General features: G+C 53.0%; 6 protein-coding genes across 6 annotated transcripts; 2 read left to right on the top strand and 4 right to left on the bottom strand.

Annotated features, from left to right (window-relative positions):
• Positions 1–35: 35 nt before the first annotated feature.
• QC762_711420 (uncharacterized protein) lies at positions 36–752 on the top strand (the record flags this gene model as incomplete). Its single annotated transcript, XM_062893993.1, has 2 exons — positions 36–227; positions 318–752. The coding sequence occupies 2 exons, from the start codon at positions 36–38 to the stop codon at positions 750–752; spliced, it is 627 nt and encodes a 208-aa protein (XP_062739849.1).
• Positions 753–791: 39 nt separating this feature from the next.
• On the bottom strand, positions 792–3,036 carry QC762_711410 (uncharacterized protein). The gene is made up of 3 exons (XM_062893992.1): positions 2,538–3,036; positions 1,756–2,347; positions 792–1,687 (listed from the first exon to the last, which is right to left on the bottom strand). Exons 2-3 carry the CDS (start codon positions 2,257–2,259, stop codon positions 1,319–1,321), a joined length of 873 nt encoding a protein of 290 aa, XP_062739848.1. The 5' UTR covers positions 2,260–2,347; positions 2,538–3,036; the 3' UTR covers positions 792–1,318.
• A 79-nt stretch (positions 3,037–3,115) lies between these two features.
• QC762_711400 (uncharacterized protein) lies at positions 3,116–5,859 on the top strand. The gene is made up of 4 exons (XM_062893991.1): positions 3,116–3,558; positions 3,633–4,411; positions 4,472–4,939; positions 5,004–5,859. Exons 2-4 carry the CDS (start codon positions 4,007–4,009, stop codon positions 5,547–5,549), a joined length of 1,419 nt encoding a protein of 472 aa, XP_062739847.1. The 5' UTR covers positions 3,116–3,558; positions 3,633–4,006; the 3' UTR covers positions 5,550–5,859.
• A 525-nt stretch (positions 5,860–6,384) lies between these two features.
• Positions 6,385–7,206, bottom strand: dot2 (ESCRT II complex subunit Dot2; the record flags this gene model as incomplete). Its single annotated transcript, XM_062893990.1, has 1 exon — positions 6,385–7,206. The coding sequence occupies one exon, from the start codon at positions 7,204–7,206 to the stop codon at positions 6,385–6,387; it is 822 nt and encodes a 273-aa protein (XP_062739846.1).
• Positions 7,207–7,653: 447 nt separating this feature from the next.
• On the bottom strand, positions 7,654–9,048 carry QC762_711380 (uncharacterized protein; the record flags this gene model as incomplete). Its single annotated transcript, XM_062893989.1, has 1 exon — positions 7,654–9,048. One exon carries the CDS (start codon positions 9,046–9,048, stop codon positions 7,654–7,656), a length of 1,395 nt encoding a protein of 464 aa, XP_062739845.1.
• Positions 9,049–11,943: 2,895 nt separating this feature from the next.
• On the bottom strand, positions 11,944–17,500 carry QC762_711370 (uncharacterized protein). The gene is made up of 4 exons (XM_062893988.1): positions 14,148–17,500; positions 13,701–13,881; positions 13,177–13,515; positions 11,944–13,112 (listed from the first exon to the last, which is right to left on the bottom strand). Exons 1-4 carry the CDS (start codon positions 14,835–14,837, stop codon positions 13,087–13,089), a joined length of 1,236 nt encoding a protein of 411 aa, XP_062739844.1. The 5' UTR covers positions 14,838–17,500; the 3' UTR covers positions 11,944–13,086.
• Between the last annotated feature and the right edge of the window lie 4,818 nt (positions 17,501–22,318).

Below are 22,318 nucleotides of genomic sequence, written 5' to 3'. Positions count from 1 at the left end.
AGTTCAACAACCCGCCAACACACAGATTACCCAACATGGCAGACACAGAGCAAGCAAAGGCTGCTGTGAATACAGATGAATCAACCACTCAGACTTCATCTCCCCAGCCAACCACTCTTACTGCCAATGACGATGCGTCGTCCACTGCAACAACTTCGTCACTGCCGCCACTGTCACCAACCGAGTTCAAAATCTACAACCGCTTAGCTGAACAAATGAAGTACTTTGTAAGCTTGTTCATATTTTGCCATACCCTTGTTTGTTTCACTCTATTCCCTCACATACTCATCTCTCATTTTCCCTTCTTACATCTTCAGCACGACCACTTTGTAGGAATGTGGACAATCCTCTACACAGCCTGCGTCAACTCCCGCCGCCCCCAAAACATGTCCCTCAAGCAGTTCCTCGACGAGGGCCTCCGGCTGGTCCGCTACCTCGAGTCTCACCACTCCATCGAGGAGACCCACCTCTACCCCATTCTGGCCAAGAAGATGCCCCAGTTCAAGGCCGGCAAGAGCAACAAGCTGCTGAGGCAGCACGAGCTGATCCACGAGGGGATGGACCAGCTGCACGAGTACATCCTCATGTGCAAGAGCCGTGAGGTTGACTTGGAGCTGTCGGTCCTCAAGGAAAAGATGGACACCTGGGGGGAGGTGCTGATGAAGCATCTGGATGACGAGGTCAAGGAGCTGGAGGCGGAGACGATGAGGAAGTACTGGACGTTGGAGGAGATGAGGGCGATTCCTATCTGAAAGAATCTTTTTTTCTTCGTCAAAACGTTTCAGCAGAACATACACGCGGTAGTCTAAACCAAGACAGTAAACATATATCCATCTAATTTTCATCTTTCTTGCCCCCCAAGACCAAAACCTCGAGCTCAGGTCCCAAAGTCCAGGGGAAATAGATGATTCATGAACAAATCGAGAGAAAAATAAATAAAATAAAAACCAACCAAAATTGTGCAAATCAGGTATCCAACCATCCCTCCATCTTTCCTTTCAAGACAAACTCGAAGAATAAATAACTCCCTTCTGAAAGCAAGGATTCCTGCTTCTCGCCAACCGAAAATACAGAATCTCGCTCGCGCTCGGACACATCACACACGCATACACATGTATCATCGTAACTAAAAAATATCCATCCAGCCAACCATCATTGCCCTTTCCAATCCTTCCGCCCCACTGACATTAGACATGTGTCCCTTCCCCCTTTTATTCAGACATATTCCAGAGATACACGAGAGAAGCGGTCACACGTTTTCCTCTTTGGCAGGCACATCACGGTTCCCTCGATAGCTTTATTATGGAACCCCCAAATTTTAGTAAGGGGGGTTGGGGCCGAGAGGGGGGTAATCCTCAGGGCGGCCCAGAGTCGAGGGGGCACCGCTGGGGCCGGGAGCGCGGCCCTCACCAAAGTGCTTCTTGCGGAGGGCCGCCAGGCGCTTCTTCTTGGTGATGGTGTTGATGTAGGTGCCGATGATGAAGGACACAAGGTTGAAGAAGGGCAACCATGTGTGCTCGGGCAGGAACTTCTGGGCAAAGGCCAGGCAGAGAGGCGAGGTGATCCAGCTCACCTTCATCACCTTCCAGAAGCCAACCTTGACCGTGGCCTTTACTTGGTGGAAGTTCTTGGCACCTGCGATCAAGGCCATGGCGACGAGGTAGACGGTGTTTTGGATGGGGGCAATCTTGAAGAAACAACTGTGGTTAGCACATCATGGCCTGATTCAACATAGCCGTGCCATAGGAGACCTACAATCAAATTGCTGACGAGAATCTGCAAGATCTTGGCACGCAGGCTGGTACGGCCGCTGAAGGTCTTCTGCAAGAGCCAGATCAAAAAGTGGCCGAGGGGAGCGCTGACAAGTGCGCCATAGGTGGCCATCTTGGGCACGCGGGATGTGAAGTAGTTGCCATGCTTGTTGCGGTCCTTGGCCAGCCATGATGCGATCAACTCCTGAGCGCCAGCGAGCGTGCCGGCCGTGAGCATCTTGGTCCGCAGAGGGTTGGTCTCTAGTTGGCGGAGGTAGGCAGCGAGGTAACCCTTTGTCCCGGCATTCTTTCTGCCGCCGGTGAGGGCAGTACCGACGACGGCCGAGATGGGATGCTTTCCAGTGGTGCCGGGAAGGTCGCCGTGGGCAGCCTCGGCGATGGCGGCGGCGGTGCTGCCCACGAAGCCAACATCCTTCTTGCTCACGCTCTTGGCGGCATCGGTGATGGTGTGCTGAACGGTGTCCCGCTCAATCTTGATGGACGACATGGTCGGCGCGGTCAAATCGGCATCTAGCTATATGTATAACTCGTTCGGTGTCGCGGCGGCGGCGCACAGTTCGGTGTCGGCGGTCTGTCTACCTTGTGCCCAGGTCAACGCTTTGTTTACAACAGTGGAGAGAGTACGGGGGCAACAGGGCGGGTCTCGAATCCCGATGACGACGGCTGCAAGTCAAACGAAAACGGAGGCGCGTCGCAGCTGGAGGAGAAAGCCAATTGGGCTTGGAAATGACAAATGCTCTGGCGTGGGCAAAAAGAACAACTCACCAGTGTGATGCAGGAAGGGTACGGTGAAGAGGATCGAGGAGAGATGGCCGTCGTCGCGAAATCTCGGCTTGCACCAGCTCAGGAAACGGGGAGGCTGGTTTTTTGGATCGGATTGGGGCGCTGGGGGGGAGCAGACGAGCTCTCCCCCCATCGACGGGCGGCGCGACAGGGGCCCGCCCTTCAAGACAGGCGTGTGGGGACCTGAATGCAGACCACAGGGGACGCCGCTGATTGGTTGTTCTTCCCATGGCCCGAGGCTTTTGTTTTCCCCCACAGCTGCTGAGAGCGACAGCAACCACAGCACAACAGCACACGGCAACGTCTGATCCCTGCCCTTTCATCCCTGTCGCTCTCACTGCTTCCTCCAGATCTCAGCTCGTCTGGGCCAGTCATCCAGACCACCAGCACCACGCCTTGACGCACAGGGTTTCGGGATGTCCAAAATGTCTGATTGGCTGTGACATGGCCATTTGGCACTGCTATCCGACGAAGAAGTCAGCAATGGAATGAACGGAAGCTGTGGGAAAGCTTCCTCGGTAGCTCCACTGCCAGCCTTAAATGGCGACAACACTGCCCCGGTTTTTCATGAGCCGCATGCCATCCATGTCTTGGACCTTTAACTTCACCTCCACCTCATCCACAATGGACATCTTCCTCCTGCGTGTACAAGTATCTAGTGGTTTTCTAGAAGGCTTGTTCCATCACATCAATCTAGGTACTCTGCACATGTGTAGTCTGGCTCGAATAGGCATGAATGACACTCACTCCCCTCCACATCTCCACCTACACACCTCGTAGGTCAGAGAAGAGAAGACCCCGCCACAGACTCACAAAACCCTCAAGGTAGGCAGACCGAACGGATGAATTGTGTGTGGTTGTGGCCTTGAGCTGGTACATCCCAGCCTTGCCCGATGTTGTACAAAACGGATGGCAATGTTGAGTTCTGTTTCAAGGAGGCAACCGGGATTTAAATACACTAGGATCATGTCAAGCAAAGCAGAAGAAAAGGAACTCATCGCAGGTAGGTGTTGTATTTCTCTGGTGAAGATAGGTGTTTTATCTGAGTTCTGATGTCAAGCTTTGGTCGTGGGAAAGAGCGTTTGCCCATCTCCCCACCTTCCCGTTCACCTGGGTCTTGGTGGCTTTGGCTCTAGGCTTGAGGTGGAGAAGGAAGGCGCGATGGATGGAAGCTTTGAATGGTTTTCCAGTTTGTGCTCCTGCCAATCCTGAAGGTAAGCAAACGCGATGAATATTACTGGCTAAGGGGGTGCTCGGCTTTCCAAGCCCATGCCTGCGACCTTCAGGTGAGTCTGCCTGGCTCCGGAATCTATGGCTGTCTCCGCCGAAATCGTCAGCGACTTGACTGCTCCGTCATAATTCATAATAATAAAAAAGCCGAGCAAGCTCGCTAGCGTTGTTTCTGTAATCTGGATGCCATCTTCAGGCCTCTTCCTTCATCGCTATTCGACATGAGCACCACACCCCCATCAAAACCACCCCCGGGCTTCTCAGGCCCACCACAACAACAGCAGAGTCCACCTTATGGTGATAATGATGATGAGGGAAAGGGGAAGCAGAGAGTTTTGCCTCGTAACCTCGCGCTGTCAAATTACGATCCCCAGGCCGTGCCCGTACGTCCGCACGATATGAGCATCCCACTCTCAAGCCTCACAGCCTACCAGCTCAGACCTCCAGTTCGACTTTCCCGCGCCTGGAGGCCAAACTGCCACCATTCCGTCATGTCAACACTGTACCAGGTCAACGAGCGATTCAAGTGCGATAACTGCAAGAGGTCTCACCCATTTGGGTGGCTGTATCGCTGTGTCATGGACCGAGAACCTCTGATTATTGGGATAAAAGAACTCGGTTTCCAGGTATGTGCCTCTTCACTCAAACTCACACACAGAATCATTTGTTAACATAAACCCCCCAAGATTGCCTTTGATCAACTGGGCCACAACTTTTCCCAGCAAATGACACTCGGCAAACACGGCGCAGACGCACGAACCGAAAAGTACAGCTTCTTGGACGAAATATCACAGGAGCAACTCTGGAACTACACTCCAGAAGAGTTGAAGGAGATTCTCGCCCAACGCGACCACATCCTGGACGTGATAACTAACGAGCGTCTTCGGGACCAGGACTTCAACAATCAGTACGGGTTCAAATACCCCGATGATGACCGTCCTTGGATGCCGGACCCCAAGTATGAGTGTCAGCACAAAGTCTGTCACAGATGCCACCCTATCGGTAGACAAAAGTCTTGGGTTAGTCTGGATGGTGTTCTGAACGGAGATATACCTCCCACTGTAGCCACTGGGTATTCGTTCAGCCAAGTGAAAATGAGGCCATGTGTCGATGTGGAGACTGTAAAGAACTTGGGATGTCGGCCTGTTCCACTGGTAAGTCCATTCTCTTTTTATCCCATGTACCCTGAGATTCCACTGACGTATTCTCATGAACCAGCCCCGTGGCCACAAAGCCCGTGCCCCTGTCACTTCTTCTTCTTCTTCGGTCTCACCCAACGAGATCATTGATGACCACGTCATGACGGAATCGACAGGCATGGTTTACGATCAGGATACCGGGGATCTGATTGCCTCCATCTCGACTTTTGGCCCTCCGGTACTAGCCTCGCCACCAATAACAGCCGAGCCAGTCTTCTCCGTCGACTTGGATGGCCTATGGACTCGTATCACGGCCCCGGGCTACACCACTTCCGTCAAGGATGACGATACCGAATCTGAGACTGATCTGTCCTCATCCTTTGAACACGCCGAGCACAACAAAACAGATGCGGAAGAGGCCAATGGGATGGACATCTTTGGATCTGAACCTTTGGAGGTTATCGAGGGGGTGGCCTTGACCGAGGAGGCTGTTGAGTTCGGGACTGCAGACATTGTTGTCACAACAACAGCCAATGGCGTTGCAGATACTACAGGGCTGACAACCCCCACTCTGGGGGTACCCCCGGGTTTGAGCCCCAGTTCAGGAATGTCCAACGAGCAGTAATGGGGGAGGCATTCACAGCTGAATATCTTACGTTGTAGGAGCAGAAGTAGTAGAGCGAGTGGAACAGCCAGTGGGCTGAACTAGCTGTGTTCCATGCATAAAGGTTATGTCATTTCTTTTTCTCAAATGGCAATTTGTTCACCCCTTGTCATGTTGGGTTATAGGGGCCGGATCTTTCAGCGTATGGGGGATACCCTTTCTACAGCGTTGTATTTCTCGCTTTGGGTGGCTATTTGCTATGAATGATTAGGCAGAGCCCCTTGCTTGTTTTTTAAGATGACAGACAACAATCGATAATGCAATATGCCACTTGCCATGCGGTGTCAAACATGCAATCCAAGAGACAACAATCATACAAATAAATGTTATTCTTAAATTCGATACCGAGTTCAGTGTTGGGTTGTCCATCTATTTTAAAAACATCAAATTACCAACCATGATATAAACCGTCATCAAGGTTCCCCATGCACAACGGCTCTCCTGAGAGGGCCTCTGGTCGATTTTGTTGTGTTTGATCCTGTCCCAATCATTTTTCATTCCTAGGACACAACCAGAACCTATACAAACCGCAGTAATCTAGACCTCGAAAGCCTGTGAGGTAGGTTGCTTTTGGACCCAAATGATGAGGCCTGGTCTGGTCGGGGTTGAAAGCGCCTGTGTCTGAGTCTTGTGTATGGCGAGATGGGGCGAATCCAGAGGCGTCTCCAGACAATGATGCCTGCAGTTTATCTTGAGGGCAACAAGACAGCATGATTTTGACAACGCCGAGCCGGTAGGGTGGAAATTTTCTCATCCACATCGGTTCAGCTCGTCAACAGCCATCATCACCACTCCCTCACCCCTCAAACCCACCACCGTCCTGCCCCTCCAGCATAAATCCAGGACTCCAGTAATCCCACTCACCCCCAGCCTGCTTATCAACCCACAGCATCCCCTCCCCGACCAAATCCTCCACCGCCGTTTTGGCCCTCGCCCTCGCCCACTTCAAATTCACCATCAACATCGAAACCGACACATACCCCAGCACCTGCACCGCCTCCAACACAGCACTCTGATCCGTATTCAGCTCCTTCGGCACCGACCGAATATACGGCTTCGACCCCACCCTCACAATCGAGTACGCCGAACCCAACGGCTTGAGCGTCCCTACCGCCCGCAGTACATCATCCTCCGTCAACCCCCCCCCTTCCTTCTGCCCCGGACCGCCCATCTGCTTCTCCTGCCTCACCTGCAGCAGCTCCCTCACCTTCCTCACCTCAATCAACCCCCCGTTCTCCCCCCTCCTGTCAGAGCAAACCTCCACCACTTTCACCGCGAGCTCAAAGTAAAAGTCGTTCACCGTCCTCCCTAGCAGCTGGCCCCAGATGGAGCTCTCCCCTCCCTTTCCCCCGCTGCCTTCGTGGCTGGCCGAGGCGGCCAGAAAGTCCACCCCGATGGCGGTGCACATCCGGGCAAACTGGGCGCGGAAAGAGGGGTTGGAGCGGATTTCTTTGCCGTGTTGCTGTGCAAACTGCTGGAGGAGGGAGCGAAAGACGGAGAGCTGAGTTTCGAGGGCTTGGGCGTTGGTGGTGCGGAGGGCGGTGCCGTGGTTTGCGTACGAGGCCGAGGTGAGGCGGGAGCGATCAAAGGCGGCGAGGCCGACGCCTTTGCGGGACATGATTTCGGTGTTAAGCTTTCCTTGGACTAATGAGAGCAGGGTGTTTTGGTGTTGGGGATTATGAGCAGGGTGAGTTGGTGAATGAGTGAGGTTGGTGACGAATGATGAATGAAAGCGGGTAGCTTCAAGGTGGGAGGCGGGGCGATGAGATAAGCAGCCACAGTTGGGGAATCCGGGGAAGCCCCACTAGGCCGTTCGCCCACCCCTGGCTTGGCAAATAAACAGTGATTCAGGGGCACCTGTCAGCCACAATAAGCTTGCCAAATACGCAAGCTTGGTTATGACAGGACTCAAAGCACCAGCCCAACTTTACCAACAGCTTTCAGGAATCATTTTTCTGCACCATGCACCCAAAGACCAATCCAAACCCCCCCGAGAAGATAACCACCAAAGAGCTGGGCCTTCAATTGTCCCGCGTTCCAACACCACAGCAAAGCGCCAACACAGCTAGTCGTTAAAGCTGACCAGCCCGACTTCTCTTCCCTTCTCGTCCAATTCAACCATAACCGGCTGATCATCATCTTCGCTATTCCAGTTCTCGTCCTCCTTTGCATCCTCATCTTCGCTACTGCTGCTGTCCTCTCTGTTGGCACCAGAACCCTTTCCCCCAAGGTCCCAGCCCAAACCAAACAAGAAGCATTCCAACTCTTCAAACCTCTCTCTGGCCTCCGCAATCTTCTCACTCTGCCCTGGAATACGAATTATCGTGTCCTGCCCCTGAACACGAGTCTTCATGTCCTGCCTAAAGCTCTCCAGCGCCTTCTTCAACCGTTCCCTGCTTCCCCTCTTGACCTGATACAACACCCTATCCGGATTCGGACCAGCCTCAGTCTTGGACTTCCCCTTGGCCCCACCCAACACAGGCGTGTTGTCCCCCTCAAGACACACCTCTGTGAAGTACAACTGGGCATGCAGAATCGTAATCATGTCTCCCACAAACTTGGGTCGTGCCCAAACCAAATCCCAGGATTTCAACACCACTCTCAACACCAAGTCCCACCAGTGTTCAAGGCAGGCCAGGTTGCTGAGCAAAGTTCCGGTCAGAAAGGAGAATTGTATCTCGGAGAGTATCTCGTCCATTACTTCGTCGTGTAGTCTGCCAATTAATCTTCCGGACCCAGCTTCCCTCGGTATGTGGGAGAACGGGATAAAGTGAAACTGGCCATCATATTTTGCTTGCATTGCTGAACTACTTTCCAGCGGCAGGTCTGGCCTGCGATCAGTAGTCGAATCGACAAGAAATTCGTTGTTACGTGGCTCCAATTTGTTTCGAGGAATGGTGTCGGTAGTAATATCATCCGTCAGCATGGCCCAGAGGGACGCAGAATCTCGTGACCAAACCGGCTGCGAAGAGTCAGTGAGTGTAAACGAGTAATCAGCAACTACCGGTTCACCACCGGACCGGCCCTTGTTGTTGGTCAGCCCATCAAGGGTGTATGGTACGAGTTTCTCAAAATCCGCTCTGTCAACAGCATCCTTCTTCTCCTCAGGAGTCGGTTCGGCCAGCACCTCGTTGAACTTGTCCCACTTTATGATCCAAAAATCTCCTCGCCAATTTTTTGACACGAACCAGTACCCTGACCGGAAGGGAGCACCTGGTTGTTGCACCCAAAGAAAATGACGCCCTGGCGGGAATTTCTGAAACCCTAGGAAGCTGGTGGTGGTAGTCATGGTCATCAAGTCCAGCCCAACGGTGAAGTTGTCTGGTAGGTCTAGTATCCGTAATGCGTCCCTGATGCTCTCGTGCCATTCATCATTTTCATTTGGCCGTACAGTGATATCCTGCTCGAGTCCATGGCCGGCATTTTGATCCCGTGTGCTTGGTTGTGTGATTTGTTCCATGATGTCAGAGGGTGTTGACTTGATATGCGTTGATAGCCGAGGATTTGGAAATAAGGTGTGTCGTTCCTGGCAGCCAAAACAGGGCAATGCCTTGCAGAGAAGGGGTATCTGATACCTTCGTTGCGAAAAAAAAAGTTATTCCCTTTTTATTTTGTGGGTGAGCGAGGGAGGGTCTTGAAATGGTGTGAATATAAGGTTTTAAAGTGAGCTGCTGGTGCCTCAACCTTTCCTGAAATCTGCCAACCGAAAAATGACTGGGCAGTCTCCACACACACACATGCACACACACACACACACACACACCGCTACAGATTGCTGCACGTTCAAGCTGATCACTGGCTGTCATCCGCAAACCGAAAGGCTGTCAAAATTTCAAGGTAGAGCTGCAAATAGTTTTCCGGCTTGTTTTTGTCTCTGCGAATAGATAGTGACTCTAGCTGAGTTGTGTACATGGTGGTGGAATGGCCAAACTGAAGACAAGCTGCATGAATTGGCTGCGCTAGACTCGTCTTTTACTTGGCGCATTTGACTTCCTCTTTTTAGAACCCGTGCACGTAATTGCTCTTATTATTCCTAGACCCGGGCATCGCGTGTGCAAAAGCAAGCCACCTCCGTCTGCAAAGTGGAGGTGGGTGCGGGGGAAATGGGGCGGAGCCGCGGCGGCGGCACGGGACGGGATGATTACCCGCTGACCGTTGATCCGGGGGAGCGCACGGGGCGATCGTCAAAAAGTCAACCAGGGACAGGCCCGCTCGCCCGGGCTTTGGGGGGAGGGGGGCGGACGAGGCTAAGCAAACAAGCGCGCACAGTGCAGCCCGTACGGAGCCGCGGCCTTTTAGTGCCAAACTTGGGTGACGGGCTCTTCACCTCAGCTTCCCTCTAAAACATGTCGTCCCGTCCCGGTTCCAGTGCGCCGGTATGACGGACCCTGCGGTAGTGTGCGGGACGGGCTGGGATGGCCAGATGGTAACGGAAAGGGAGCTAAACAAGTCTTTTTTCCTTTTTCTCACTAGGCTTTTTAGCCCTGTGCGACGCAACCATCACAAAACGTGGCAGGTATGGGGCATGGATGGCACCAGAATGGAGCGAAGGAATGCTAAGGTAAAGAGACTGAACCGATGGAGTGCATATGCAACCAAGTCTTGGTGGTGGTAGGTTAAGGTAGGTACAGTACATTACATTACCTACTCCCTATCAACAGAGTAAGAGAGAGACGAGAAGAGCCAGGTCAAACGTTGCCCAACTGCTCGTATTTTCCCCCCTGCTGTACGGTTGAGAAAACTCCTTGTCCTGTATCCCCGGCACAGTTATCTATCAACGAGCCCTGTGGTCTGGTTATCTGGCCCGTTGTATCAATGTCAGGTCGTACGTACCTGCACAATGCATATCATCATCCATCCATACAGTATCACCCACTGCTTTCCCAACGGGCCACAGCACTTGGCATGCTGCAGGGCACATGGAGGTTAGGTAGGCACTGCCCTCGAGCATTTTACAGGACAGCAAGGTAGCAACCGTCACACCGAGCCCACTGACTGCAGCATGTAGTTGATTTAAACGAGAGTCATCGGGTCCCCTTTTTGTGATTATCCGTATCTGCAACCCGCCCCGGCTGCTCTCCCTCGGCTCCAGTCAATTGGGTTCCAACATGTCGGTCCTTTTCCCGGTCCCGGTCCCGGTCCTTGGCTGGCAGATTCCGACAATCCATGTCCGTCTTGCTTCCATGTTTCTTGCACTGTCACCCCATCCCGTCGTCATGTGCCGGGTGGGATATGTGCAGCAAGCATGTGTGCTGCTTCCTGCGCGTACAGTAGCATTCGCTTTTCTCGTCAGATCATTCCCGGCAGGCTGGCACTCGGGAAGAGCAAAAAGCTGCCTATTTCAACCTTTGCATAGCAAGTGAGTATAGCTCCCAGTCCCCTCCTTCTTTCTCTTCCGGTATCTCCCTCCGCCCCACCCCCCCTCCCCCCTTCCATCCCAGCCGGTTTCTTCTCAAGCAACCAAAGTATGACAGGTGTCACCCAAAAAGCAAGTCATCTGCCTCGCATCTTCTTCTCGTCCTCGGCAACGTTCATGTAGCCCAGAGGCTTTGCTGCTGTACACCAACCTGGCGAAGAGAAAACCGTCGAGCAACAAACTTTTAGTTTTCGTTAAATTATTCCACCATCCATCCCTCCCCTTCCCGGCCCGCTCCCGAAAGACAACCTCCCGAACCGGCCCGATTAAACCCCCCAATGCCAAAGAAGAAAAAGAAGAAAAGAAAAGTGTGGTTACACAACGCTAGCTAAGCAACTGCGTCATCCCAACAGCAACCCCCTGTCGCAGTTCACTCAGTTTTGACAACCATTCCCCCCCTTCTTCCAGAAGAAGAACAGTCAAAATGACTGCAATGTATATATACATTTTCCACTCAGTTAACTAACCTGTATTCTCCGTAATAATTTAAAACGTCGGCAGCACACCCAACGTTATTACCCCTGAGGAAGAAAAAAACCACAACTCAACAAAAACCGTTGACGATGCATGGCTGGGCAGTCCGCCACCGAGACTAAACATCCCCACGTTACAACACAACTTAATCGCTAGGGGTCACCCCGGCCATGGCGTCAAAGTTCGTCCACAGATACAAAGAGAGGGCAGGTAAGGAAGGTCTTGTACCTCGCAAGTACCGGTACTTCTGTATACCTGCCCTTTTGCTCTCGGCCACCTGCCGCCTCGAGGAAGTTCTCGTCCTACAACTGCATCCCGCCGTTTGTGGCACCTTCTCAACAGTGGGAACGTGTTCGTCTTCTAGAAGAATAAACTAAAAGGGTTCGGGCGGTAGCTGCAGCAGCATCGCACATGGAAAGTTCTTGCCAAAAGGGTTACACAACACAGGAACAAAGATCAGAGAACGGGAAGGTAGAGCGCTTGGCCGTTGTTTGTTGGAGTTTTACAATTTTGATCCTCAAGTTTCTAGATAAGTTCCGCTCTGCTTCTTGAGAGGGGGGCGGCGGTTGGATGTTCCTCTTCCTCGCCTCATATGTATGTGGACATGAGCCTGGTCTGGTTTTTTCCCATACCAAGTCAGAGCCCATACCACGGCGTGCTTATATAACGTAACAAATGCTTGGGTAGGTGGACGGTCGCCGTATCATATGCAACCGCACCTTTTCCATTGCCTGCTGGCGAAGCCGCACCACGAGCAATCCAGGGAACGGCTTTCCAGTTGCCAGGGCCGATCGTCGGCGGCAATGCCAGTAGTCAGTGACAAAGGCACCTCCCAGCATGATCAAATTATGCACGCCTTTTCCTTGCTCTCCACCCTTTGCTTGCGTCTGTTCCGAGCATTGTGTCATGCTCCTCACTCAACAACGCACAAAGCCATTACCCATCCTTCTCTCGTTTTCACCGACTGCCAACACGCACCTCCCAATCCTCCTTTTCCCTATTTCCTGATCTCTATAATCTTTCTTTCAAAGCCTTGCAAAACAAAGTCGCAAAACACCCCCCGCTCTCAATTTGATTTGATGTGCAGGAAAGAGAAGAATAGACATGTAGACATAAACAATAAGCGAGAATTCAATCAAGACACAGACAACTCCACACATCCGCCAACCAAGCATTCTCCATCCCCGGGGTATTTCCTCCACAACCGAAAAATGAAAAAGAGGTCTCGCAACCCTCCCAGAAAGTATACAGTTTTGGTAAGATAACATTAGCGCGGGAAGGTTGCCAAAAACAACAACACAAGAACCACAACAAACACCTTCAACCCAATGCTCCGAGACAGCCATGACTTTGTAAATGCTCCGCTCCGACCAAACCTGTCGATACCAACCTAGCCCCCCTATCCTCGTCAGCCGACCTCGAAAATTATCGGCAGCTTGTGTGAACGCTCCACAAAAATCAAAGTAAAGCCATATCGGCGTTTCCTTTTGACCGGCTCTACGGCACGAAGTGTAGACATGACGCCATGAGGATCTCGAGCATTCAGCTCCATGGTGGCATTGTGCCATCGTCATAACCTGCTCCACTCCATCGCAAAGCCTCCTCCCTCTAGTGGTTGTTTTGGCCGCCGTTGTCTTCAGCAAAGCAGTGTGTTAGAATGCAACATTGCCGACAGCATGCCCGATCAGGGTTACATACGCTGGTTATACATTGGCTGAGATGTTTGACCGTACGTAGGGGGCGAGTAGCTGGGGTAGACGTGAGCAGCGCTCTGGTACTCGGAAAGGGGCTGCTGCATGCCCGCCGAAGGAGGGGCAGGGTACTGAGCAGGACCGTAGCCAATCGGCGGGAGCTGAACGGCCCTCGAACCCGAATATGTGGTGGCTGGTTGGGCACCGTCGGCGACGGAGGAATCCGCCGTGCCTTGCGCAGCAGCGGCGGAGGCGGCAGCCTGGCGTTGACGCTCTTCTTCCGCCTTCCTTTGAGCTTCCTCCTCCTTCTTGCGCGCCTTCCACTCTTTACGTATTTCCTTGAATTCTACGAGGCGCACAAGTTAGTTATCAGTCGGGACATGGCGTTGTTATTGAATACCAACAGGCCGGTTCGACACAGCGCTAGCCCGCAAGGACGCAACGCCAAAGGGAACCAAAACTCGGGAAACCAAAACAAGCGCGCGCTGGTGCGGCACTAAATTGAGCAACACAATGAAAAGACACACATACCTTCAGGAGTCCTCTTGTTTCCATGACCCTGCATGGTGACATGCGCATTGAGATGGTTGAGTGTCCCATAGGCCTTTTCGCACCCATTCCACCCGCACTTATACATGCGCTCGATTTCTTCATATCTTCTCCGAGGGCGTTTATGTTGTTGCGCGCCCGGAATTGGCACGAATGAGTACACCTGCGCCACAGCCGTTAGCAAACTGTCGTTTCCCAATCTTTCAACCTCTGTGCCATTCCGATCGTTGTTCTCGACCCCCCTCCAAACCCCTGATTGCCTGCTTACAAGTGGAGCCACGTCGATTCCACAGACAACAAGATCACCAGCAGAGTCCGATGCCGGAGCGTCCTCCCCCCCCCCAAAAAAAAACACACCATGGTCCCATACCCGCCGCATCTCTTCGAGCGCGAAGTGGTGTTCTGGAAAGGAAGACACACCAAACTCACCTGATTAGGTCGTGGTTGAGCAGCTGCCGATGCTGATGGGGCGAAGACAGCGTGGTGGCCTCCGGCCATAACCCCGCCAGGGGACTGATAGGTGGCCCAATCTGGTCGACTTGTCTGGTAAACACCCGAGTGGGCGTATTGGTGGGACATGTCTTGATGGGGAGCGGCGTAGGGCGAATATTGCGGATGAGAATACGTCGTCGGGCTTGCTGCGGCGATTGATGGATCTATAGGTACTCCGCTGTCAGATCTGGCTTGCTGCGGGTTGTGATGGCTACGCCCATCTTGTAAAGGCAACGGACTGGTTGGTGTTTGCGCCATACCTCCACTGCTGCCTTGGTGGTTGCTGGCCGGGTGGTAGGAACGCTGGAGATGGGTGTCCGGAAAAGTGCCGTTGGCAGACCGGGCCGAGTGAGGAGGATACACGCTGTACTCTGAAGAAGTTGGCGTGCCTGCTGCCGGGTACGCGGTTGCTGACCTCACTTCTGGCTGCTGAGAATATGTTGTCGATGCAACCGTAGCAGGATCTACAGAAGAGGCCTCAGATTGGGCGTCGCCGACGGTACTAGGATAAGGCGATGGCAAACCTGAATAGTCGGCAGTGCGTTCCATATGCTGTTTGCCTGGCAGCTGTTCCTGGCCAGGGCGGGGGAGTGATGTAGCCTGCTGTGGTGGAAGCTCCCTAAGCATACTCCCGTCTGGGTGGAATCGGCGTGAAGCGAGCTGCTGGTGGAGGCGTAAAGCGGGAGGTCTGGCGGATTGAAAGATGGCTGCTTTCGTCCCAAGTAGCGGGCGGCGGCGGGAACAATGTATTAAGGCGTTCAGACAGACAAGGGGTAGAGGGCTGTAGCCTTGATGAATCGTCGATGACCCGGCACCTGATAGCTCGAGGACCGGCGATGCTGGCGCTCTTATTTAGCTTTGTTGGGCCCAGACGGTCTTCCTCTTGGTAGCTCTGAGGGGACTCCGCAGAACCAGGGTCCTTGTACTTGACTCGATGGGGGCTTGTTGATAGGCGTCCACCAAGCAGATCAATCCAGTCACCAGACAAGGATGGTTCTGACTTTCAAGAGATCCACCCTTGGCGGAAAAAAAGTTTGGCTAAAATGCGCCCAGTGCCTCTCTCCCTCTGCCACTGCACGATTCTCTTTTCAGGGCGAAGGCGCTAAAAGGGCTAGAAAAGTGGCTCTCCCTCTCGACAGTACGGGATAGCTTGATGGGTCTGTTTTAAGGTTTGTGCTTTGCTGAGGACTGACTCTGTTGATCGACGACGGCGGCTTGTCGTCGCTGATGTATGTAAACAGCTTGTGATGATGGAGGATGCTGTGTGGTGATGAAGCCTGTCGCCTCTGCGAAAAGAGAGGCACGTTCCAGATGCTGATTGACGTGCAGACTGAAGTCGGGAGCCGCCCTCTTGAGAAATGCGCGAGGGAAAATCGAGCTTAGTGCGGGAGGACGCGAATTTTATACAGGTGTGGTGAGTGGGAAATGAGATAGATGGGGTACCGGTAAGCTGTATGGTCCAAACCTAGCAGGGCCGGTATAATTCTCCAGTTGCAACAGATGAAGGGTGGTCACCCCAGTTCAGGCTACCCACTGTGATGGTGCGCGTGGACGAAAGTGAATGAGAGGGAGGGGTTGACGTTCTCGAATCGTTGACAAGATGAGTGGAGCCCTGTGTGGAGGAGGATGTGCTGAGCCTGGGCAGGCACGTCCTGCACAAAATGGCTGGTAATTACTGGAAGTCGGTGAAGGTGTAAATACAATATGTTATTTGACCTTGAAGGCCTGTTGAGATGTCCTCAGAGGCGTGTACTGCTTGCTGTCTTTTGTCTTTTTTGACGCGTGGTCCAGGCGAGTTATCACTTATGGAGTGGCTTGCTTTGGAAGGCCACCTCAGACAACAGGCAGGCACTGCGTGAATTGAGCCGATGCTTGGTATGTATGTAGTGTAGATGCTGGGTCCTTGCGAATGGGTGCTTGCGGTTGCTGAACGCTGGGCAGCAGCAGAATGGGACACCAGCCGACCTGGAGCAACGAGGAATCCCCACCAGCCCACAAGTGATCGGGACAGGGGACTGACTGATGATACCCAGGTAGGTTACTGCGGAGTGTGCGGTCAAAAGGCAGTACGGGCCGGGGTTTGTTGTTATTTTGTTGTTGTCAGTTCCCGGCTTCTGGCCGCCTCCCGTTTCTCGTTACCCGTCGACAACACACGGCGACCGGCTGTTCTACGATTTCCGGTGAAATAAGGCGGGCAATAGGTAATCGTTTTCGCCTTCGGGGACCCTCGGCCTTTGATGATCCAGTGACTGTCCAGGTTGCCCCCAGGGTTTGCGCTTTCTCTTATCGAAGCCGCAGGATAATTCAGCTAAAAAAAGCGGGCAGCCAGCCAATCGCCCATGCAACCCCGGCTTCCTGGTCTGGTGCGAGCCCACCTCAGGTGGATTTGCCTGCCAGGATGTGCCCTCCTGCTGAGCTCCCCCCTCAATGCCCAGCTGTAGGTTAATGACTCGTGGCTCGAACCTCTTGCTGGTGAGGGACCGTCAAGTCCAATCTGTGGCCCGAGATGCTGAGCTGGTTGGAGGTATTGTTGCAGGCTGTCGGCACGTAAGAAGCCCTCCTCCGAGCGGTTCAGCGGACAGTGAGGAAGTGGTAAATGTATGCAGATGTTAAGTTGTGGTCAGTGTTTGTGTGTTCGGAGAGGTTGCAGCGTGTCTGTGCTTTTTTGACGCGCTTGGGACGGAATGGTGGGTCGAACAAGAAGGGCAACTGCCAAAAAGAATTGGGGGCAACCAGCTCGCAAATCCTGCCGATGGGCCGTTTTTTTTTTTTTCCTCTTTGCTCCTGCTAATGGGGGATAAAAAGTCCAGAGGGAAGTGGCGGCAGAGAGGTCCAGGTTGTGTGGTGTGCAAGGTGTGGCAAAGAGACGGGTAATGTGACTGGCTGGTTCTGCGTGAATGAATATGCCGAGTATGTGCAGGTATATGTGCATGCTACATTCTGCATCGATCAAGAGTTCAGCATTGACCTTTGCTCTCTTTCTACCCACCATCTCGTTTGCACGCTTCATTATGTTGTCTTGCCCGAAAAAACCCATGATCTTCTCGAAACCCAGGTTCCGAAGTGAAGGAATTGCTACATGCTAGGGAAGCTGACTACACTATCTGGAATAGGGTAGGAGCGCGGCTCACCCCAAGAAACACGGTTTTGCAGAGTAACCCTGGGCTGGTGCATTGCATTCCGGGGTCCAGTAGCTGCCATGTGCGGAACACTGTGTGGTTCCAAAGAGGTGGCTGGAAAAAGATCAGTCGGGAAAGCCATTAAGCGAGGATCTTCGCAACTTATTCAAATTCCGCACTAGCCCGATGGATCGAAAGGTGATGAGTTGATCTCTGAGAAGAGCTTCCCGCCGATCGATATTCACAAGCAGTTTTTGGGATTTCAAAGCATCATCGGTTCAACGTAATATTGTGCGGCGCAAGAACACAGTCACACACATAGTAAGCACACGGCGGACCTTGGGAATGCCACGTGCTTCGTCTGTTTTGCCAGGCCCCAGTTTCAGCGGCCGCCGCCAGTGTGCATGGCATGAATACTATATTTACAGGCGAAGCGTCTGGGAGGTTACGTCGCGGTGGCCATCTCCGACCGCGTGGCCAGCATAGGAAATCTGCGAGAAGAAAATGCGGAAGAAAAGAAGAGCCAAGAACCGAGAGAACCTACGCAGTAGCACTGATCGGTGTGGTGTGTAACCTGGCACCAAGTTCTCCCGAGACATAGTGTAAGCAGATGTCCTCCTCTCTGCCAAATCAGAACCACAGACAGCATCCCATCTCGCGGCCAAAGTTCCGAAGTGCCCTGCGATATGCGTTTCAAGCCGTCCATGTTTCTTGATCGAGTAGCGGGACAAACCAACCGTGGCTCCGTGGACACCAGCGAGCGGGAGTGAGTTGAATTAAGGTTTCGCACTTGCGGTGTTGTGGCGAAACTAAATTAGCGTGCTAAGCTTGATTTTCAGAGCAGCGAAAATCCGGGGCAGCTGGGGTGCCTGGTGTGATGCCGTCGCGAACGTAAATAGCTTGCGCACTAATCGGGGATTTGACCGGCCACGCCGGGAAAATCGTAGAAGGCATTGCTGACATCCAGAAGACACCCCGTCCGGGGACAGAAACATGAATGTGACTGCCTACAAGCCACAGCGCTGTGTCTGGCAGGTTTGTCCGACCTCGTAACGACAGGACTTGGTTGTGAAGCAAGGTGTGATGAGCATCACCTGTTGATAGCTTGTTACTAGCCAACGACTCCTTGCTTTTAGCTGGTGAGCTTGGCCAAACATGGCTCTTCTCCACCAACCCCATCCTCCACCGTCGCCAGTTTCAGGGAAACCGGCAATGGCGATTGCGATCACTGCTGTATGCTTGTGCTGCCCAGTAGCGCCGATCTGGGCTAAATATTGGCTCAGAGGGAAGAGCAGAACTTGACTCGGATAACTGACAAGTCACACACAGCTGCTTCCTGATCACGGGCCAAAGGTTGTGCGAGGGAGTTTGAGAGCTGATAGGGGCTTCTAGAGGCGGTCTAGAACACAGGTTTTTAGTCACGTCCAGACAGAGACAAGCTGGATGCGACAGAACCTGATGCTTTTGTTGCCAGGTGTCTTGGACTGGCGGTCGGTGGTTAGCTGGAAGCAAAAGAGCGGGCGAGAAAAGCAAAGAAGTAACAAGAAATAAAGGAAGAAATTAACTGATACTCAAGTACGATAAAGGCCAGCTTATGGCCCAAAACCTACATGAGGTTGTCGCTAAAAGCAGTTAGTGAGATGATCTGTCAAGGGCAAAGTTGACAGATCTCAACCGACCCGGTGGTTTGGATCACACTAAAACCGCGTGTGATGTCTTGGAGGGGCACGGTGCCAATGCCTGATGCCGAGGAGTCCAAGCCACCGGCTGCATCAGATTGCCAGCCTCAGTTCAGCAGAACATTACGAAGAATCGGCTCCGACGATGAGGGTAGTCGTGGCAACTGGCTGGAACCTCGACTGCCATCTGGGGCGGCTTGACAGAATCACCATGCAATGGAATTTTAGACTGACCTTTGCTCGATGGTTGGCTGAAAGGACACCCGACTCTTCCCGTCAAATTATTGAATTGAGATCAAAGTATGACTGAAAAAATTGGTCACTCCAGGCCGTTAGTAAGAAACATTCGTTTTTTACCTAAATGTAGGTTATCAGGTTCGCCACGTGCTGGCCAGGTCAACTCTGATATCAAACAGCTTAAGAACGTTTCGGGCCTGTGGGAACGTTGAAGAAAGCAGACAAGATTAATTTGTCATGCGCCAGTTTTTATTCTCGTTCGATCTCCGTCCAATTCATTGTGGCTCCTCATCTGCAACTCGGGCCGAAGGGCTCACATTGTGATCTTACTGAGCTGGACGTTGCGTGGGAGTAAGCGGGATGGCAATCGACATGACACCACAATAGAAAGAGCGGTGGGAGAGATGCATTCGAATACGAACGAAAGCAAATACAAAAAAAAAAAAAAAAAAAAAATGCCACCGCCAGGGTTGCCACAGATACCTATGCAATACTCCGAACAGGAGACAGAATAACCAAGGGGGCGGGTGCGGGCGAGCACCACCCGCAAATGGCCGCTATGAAGGGGCCGGACCATGCTTTCAAAGAAAAATGGAATGCCCTCGGCCGAGAGACGGCTTCGGCTCCCACATCCCAGTTCGACACATAAAAACGACCTACTAGGAAGCGGGAATACACAGACGTTCCTGACTAGCAAAGAACGCTTGACCTTCTATGTCGCAGGAAAAGGCTGGGCTCGCAAATCTGGCACCAAAGCATGGCAGCAGCCGCCACAAAGGCTGTTCCGTTTGCGGAAGCTTTCACGACGAGACGGGTATTTCTGTCAGGGGCGACTGATCCTTTCCAGCTACATGCACTTTTGGGTAGTGTACTCGACGTTTCTTTTTGTGGTTTTTCGAAGAGCCGATGACACTCTCCAGGATCATCACACGCGCATGCTTGCATCACCGCTTTATGTCGATACAGTGCAGCTGTCGATATTCAAGCAGAGCCGGCCGAACAGGGGGGAGGGCAGGATTGCATGCTGGGGCCCGGGTCCTTTGTGGGGTCCTCGTCCCGACTCCCTGGAGGGGTGAAAATTATTGCCCGAACTGGGAAGCATTTGCGCTAAATTTCTCGCGGCAGGCACGCGAATATTCGCGACTCCAGAACCCGGCTGCCGGGATGGCCAGCGTCGACAGCATTGCGCCATGGTACTTAGCAATTTATTGCTCCGCTCCTTTCCCCCCCTGTGGCTGCAGGAAGCCCAACTCACTGGTGATAGGATCACGGCCGCGAAGGCGGCGGCAATTGCAAGACAAAAGGCGGCTCTTATTGCCCCCAATTTGCATGCGGTGCGTTTGCCGGTGTTGCGGTGAGACTCCTCTGGATGAGAGCGATATTGGAAAAAAGAACTTTCATGTCTTTTTTTACCGCGGCACCCGTGGGACCACATGACGTGCGCTGGGCCTCCCGGCATCATGGATGGAGACCTGCCACCCTGCCCACACACCTTTGTACCCAATGTGGTGACGGTGTGCGGAGCGTCGCCAACAAATCATGCTGCATGCAATTGGACAGGAAGAGGAATCTCCGGTGGTCGGCCAGCATGGATGGCATGGATGGCATGGTGATCTCAGGCATCATGAACTGGATGAATGAGCGTGCCCGACAGAGGGGAAAGCAGCAAAAGTACCTACACTCCCACTGTTTGTTGTACATACATCATGGTATCTGCGGCGCGCTCTTGGGGCACGGGTGCAGCTCGGCTAACTCCATACGGCAAACCGACCAGCCTTTTCTCGTCAGAGTGTGCGATGTTTCCTGGAGCTCGCGCTGATGGGCTGCAGTTTGACATCGACGTAGTTTTGCGAGGTGGTGATTGATACTGATGTTGGTCTAGTGTAATCTACATTGGTCGGGAAGGATACTGCTAAAACAAGCTAGCTGATTTCCCACTGGCTGTAGGGTGGTGACTGTAAATCCCGTCAGAATGGTACAGCTGGCGCTCGCAGGAGACAGCTTCATCCCAACGAGGCGTGAAGGCCAGAGCCCCAAGTTTGGGGGGCCGTTCACCAGAATCCGTCTCGGACGCTTCCATGCAGCTGGGTTGAGTCCATTGTACATTATCACATCACCCTTTCTGGCGGCTGCTTGTAGTAGTGTGGTTTTGCGACCTTATTTAGTCTCACTGGGTGTCAAATTTGAAACTTGTTCATGGGAAGGTGCGGGAGGGAAGGTCCAGCCGATGAGGAAACCGTGCGATTCCAGACGCAGCTGCAGTCCTGCACGTGATGGTGGTGACAATATCACTTTCCTCACCTGCAGCACGGCCTTGGACATTGACACATGGCTTTTCTTGATTTTTCGACCTGTCTACGACGGTTTGACGAAGGTCCTTCCTTTTCCCCCTCACGGATTACGGAAACGAAATAATGATTACAGCATAGACACAACATCTCATACCATGTTCTCGATCGACCAGCACACTGCGACTCACTCATCGAAGAGCAACAACCAAGTACCGCGTATTCGTATGGGCCGGATTGGTGTTGCCGTGTGCCTGCACGCGGGCTGCGCTGGGACACCAACAATGCAACACCCTCTTTTCGGACAAAACCCCTCTGATCTGATTTGATATGGCGAGGAGGGGTCAGAGCCTTGACGGCGGTCGATTGGAGGTTTTGGAAAGTGGAAAGGCAGGCAGGCAGGCGGTCGGCTATCACTCCAGTTCGTCCGCTGGCTCCGCATTTCGCTTTGGGCCTCGTCCGTCTCCACACGCTCCAGTCAGTGGAGAGAGTGGCTGGTGCGCACCCCTCCCCAGGTCCGCCATTACCCACACCGTGCTGGGTTCAAGGGTGGAGCGTGTCTATGTCGTCGCCAGAAGAAGGGCACAAGGGATGTGGGCGGAAATCATCACATCCAGGCGGGCAGGCGGGGAAAGCCCACGATCAGCAACTGGTTCAAGGGTCTCTCGCTCTCGCTTGCTTGAACGCTTTTGGGATTTCTGATAGCAGCTTGGTGGTCCCGCCCGGGCCCTTCAACATTCCCGTTGCTCTGTTGTGGGCTTTTTCATGTCCAGGCAGGTGCGTCG

This window comes from Podospora pseudocomata, chromosome 7, assembly GCF_035222375.1.
Source record: "Podospora pseudocomata strain CBS 415.72m chromosome 7, whole genome shotgun sequence".
NCBI classification, from domain to species: domain Eukaryota; kingdom Fungi; phylum Ascomycota; class Sordariomycetes; order Sordariales; family Podosporaceae; genus Podospora; species Podospora pseudocomata.
This window is presented reverse-complemented; position numbering and strand designations above follow the sequence as displayed.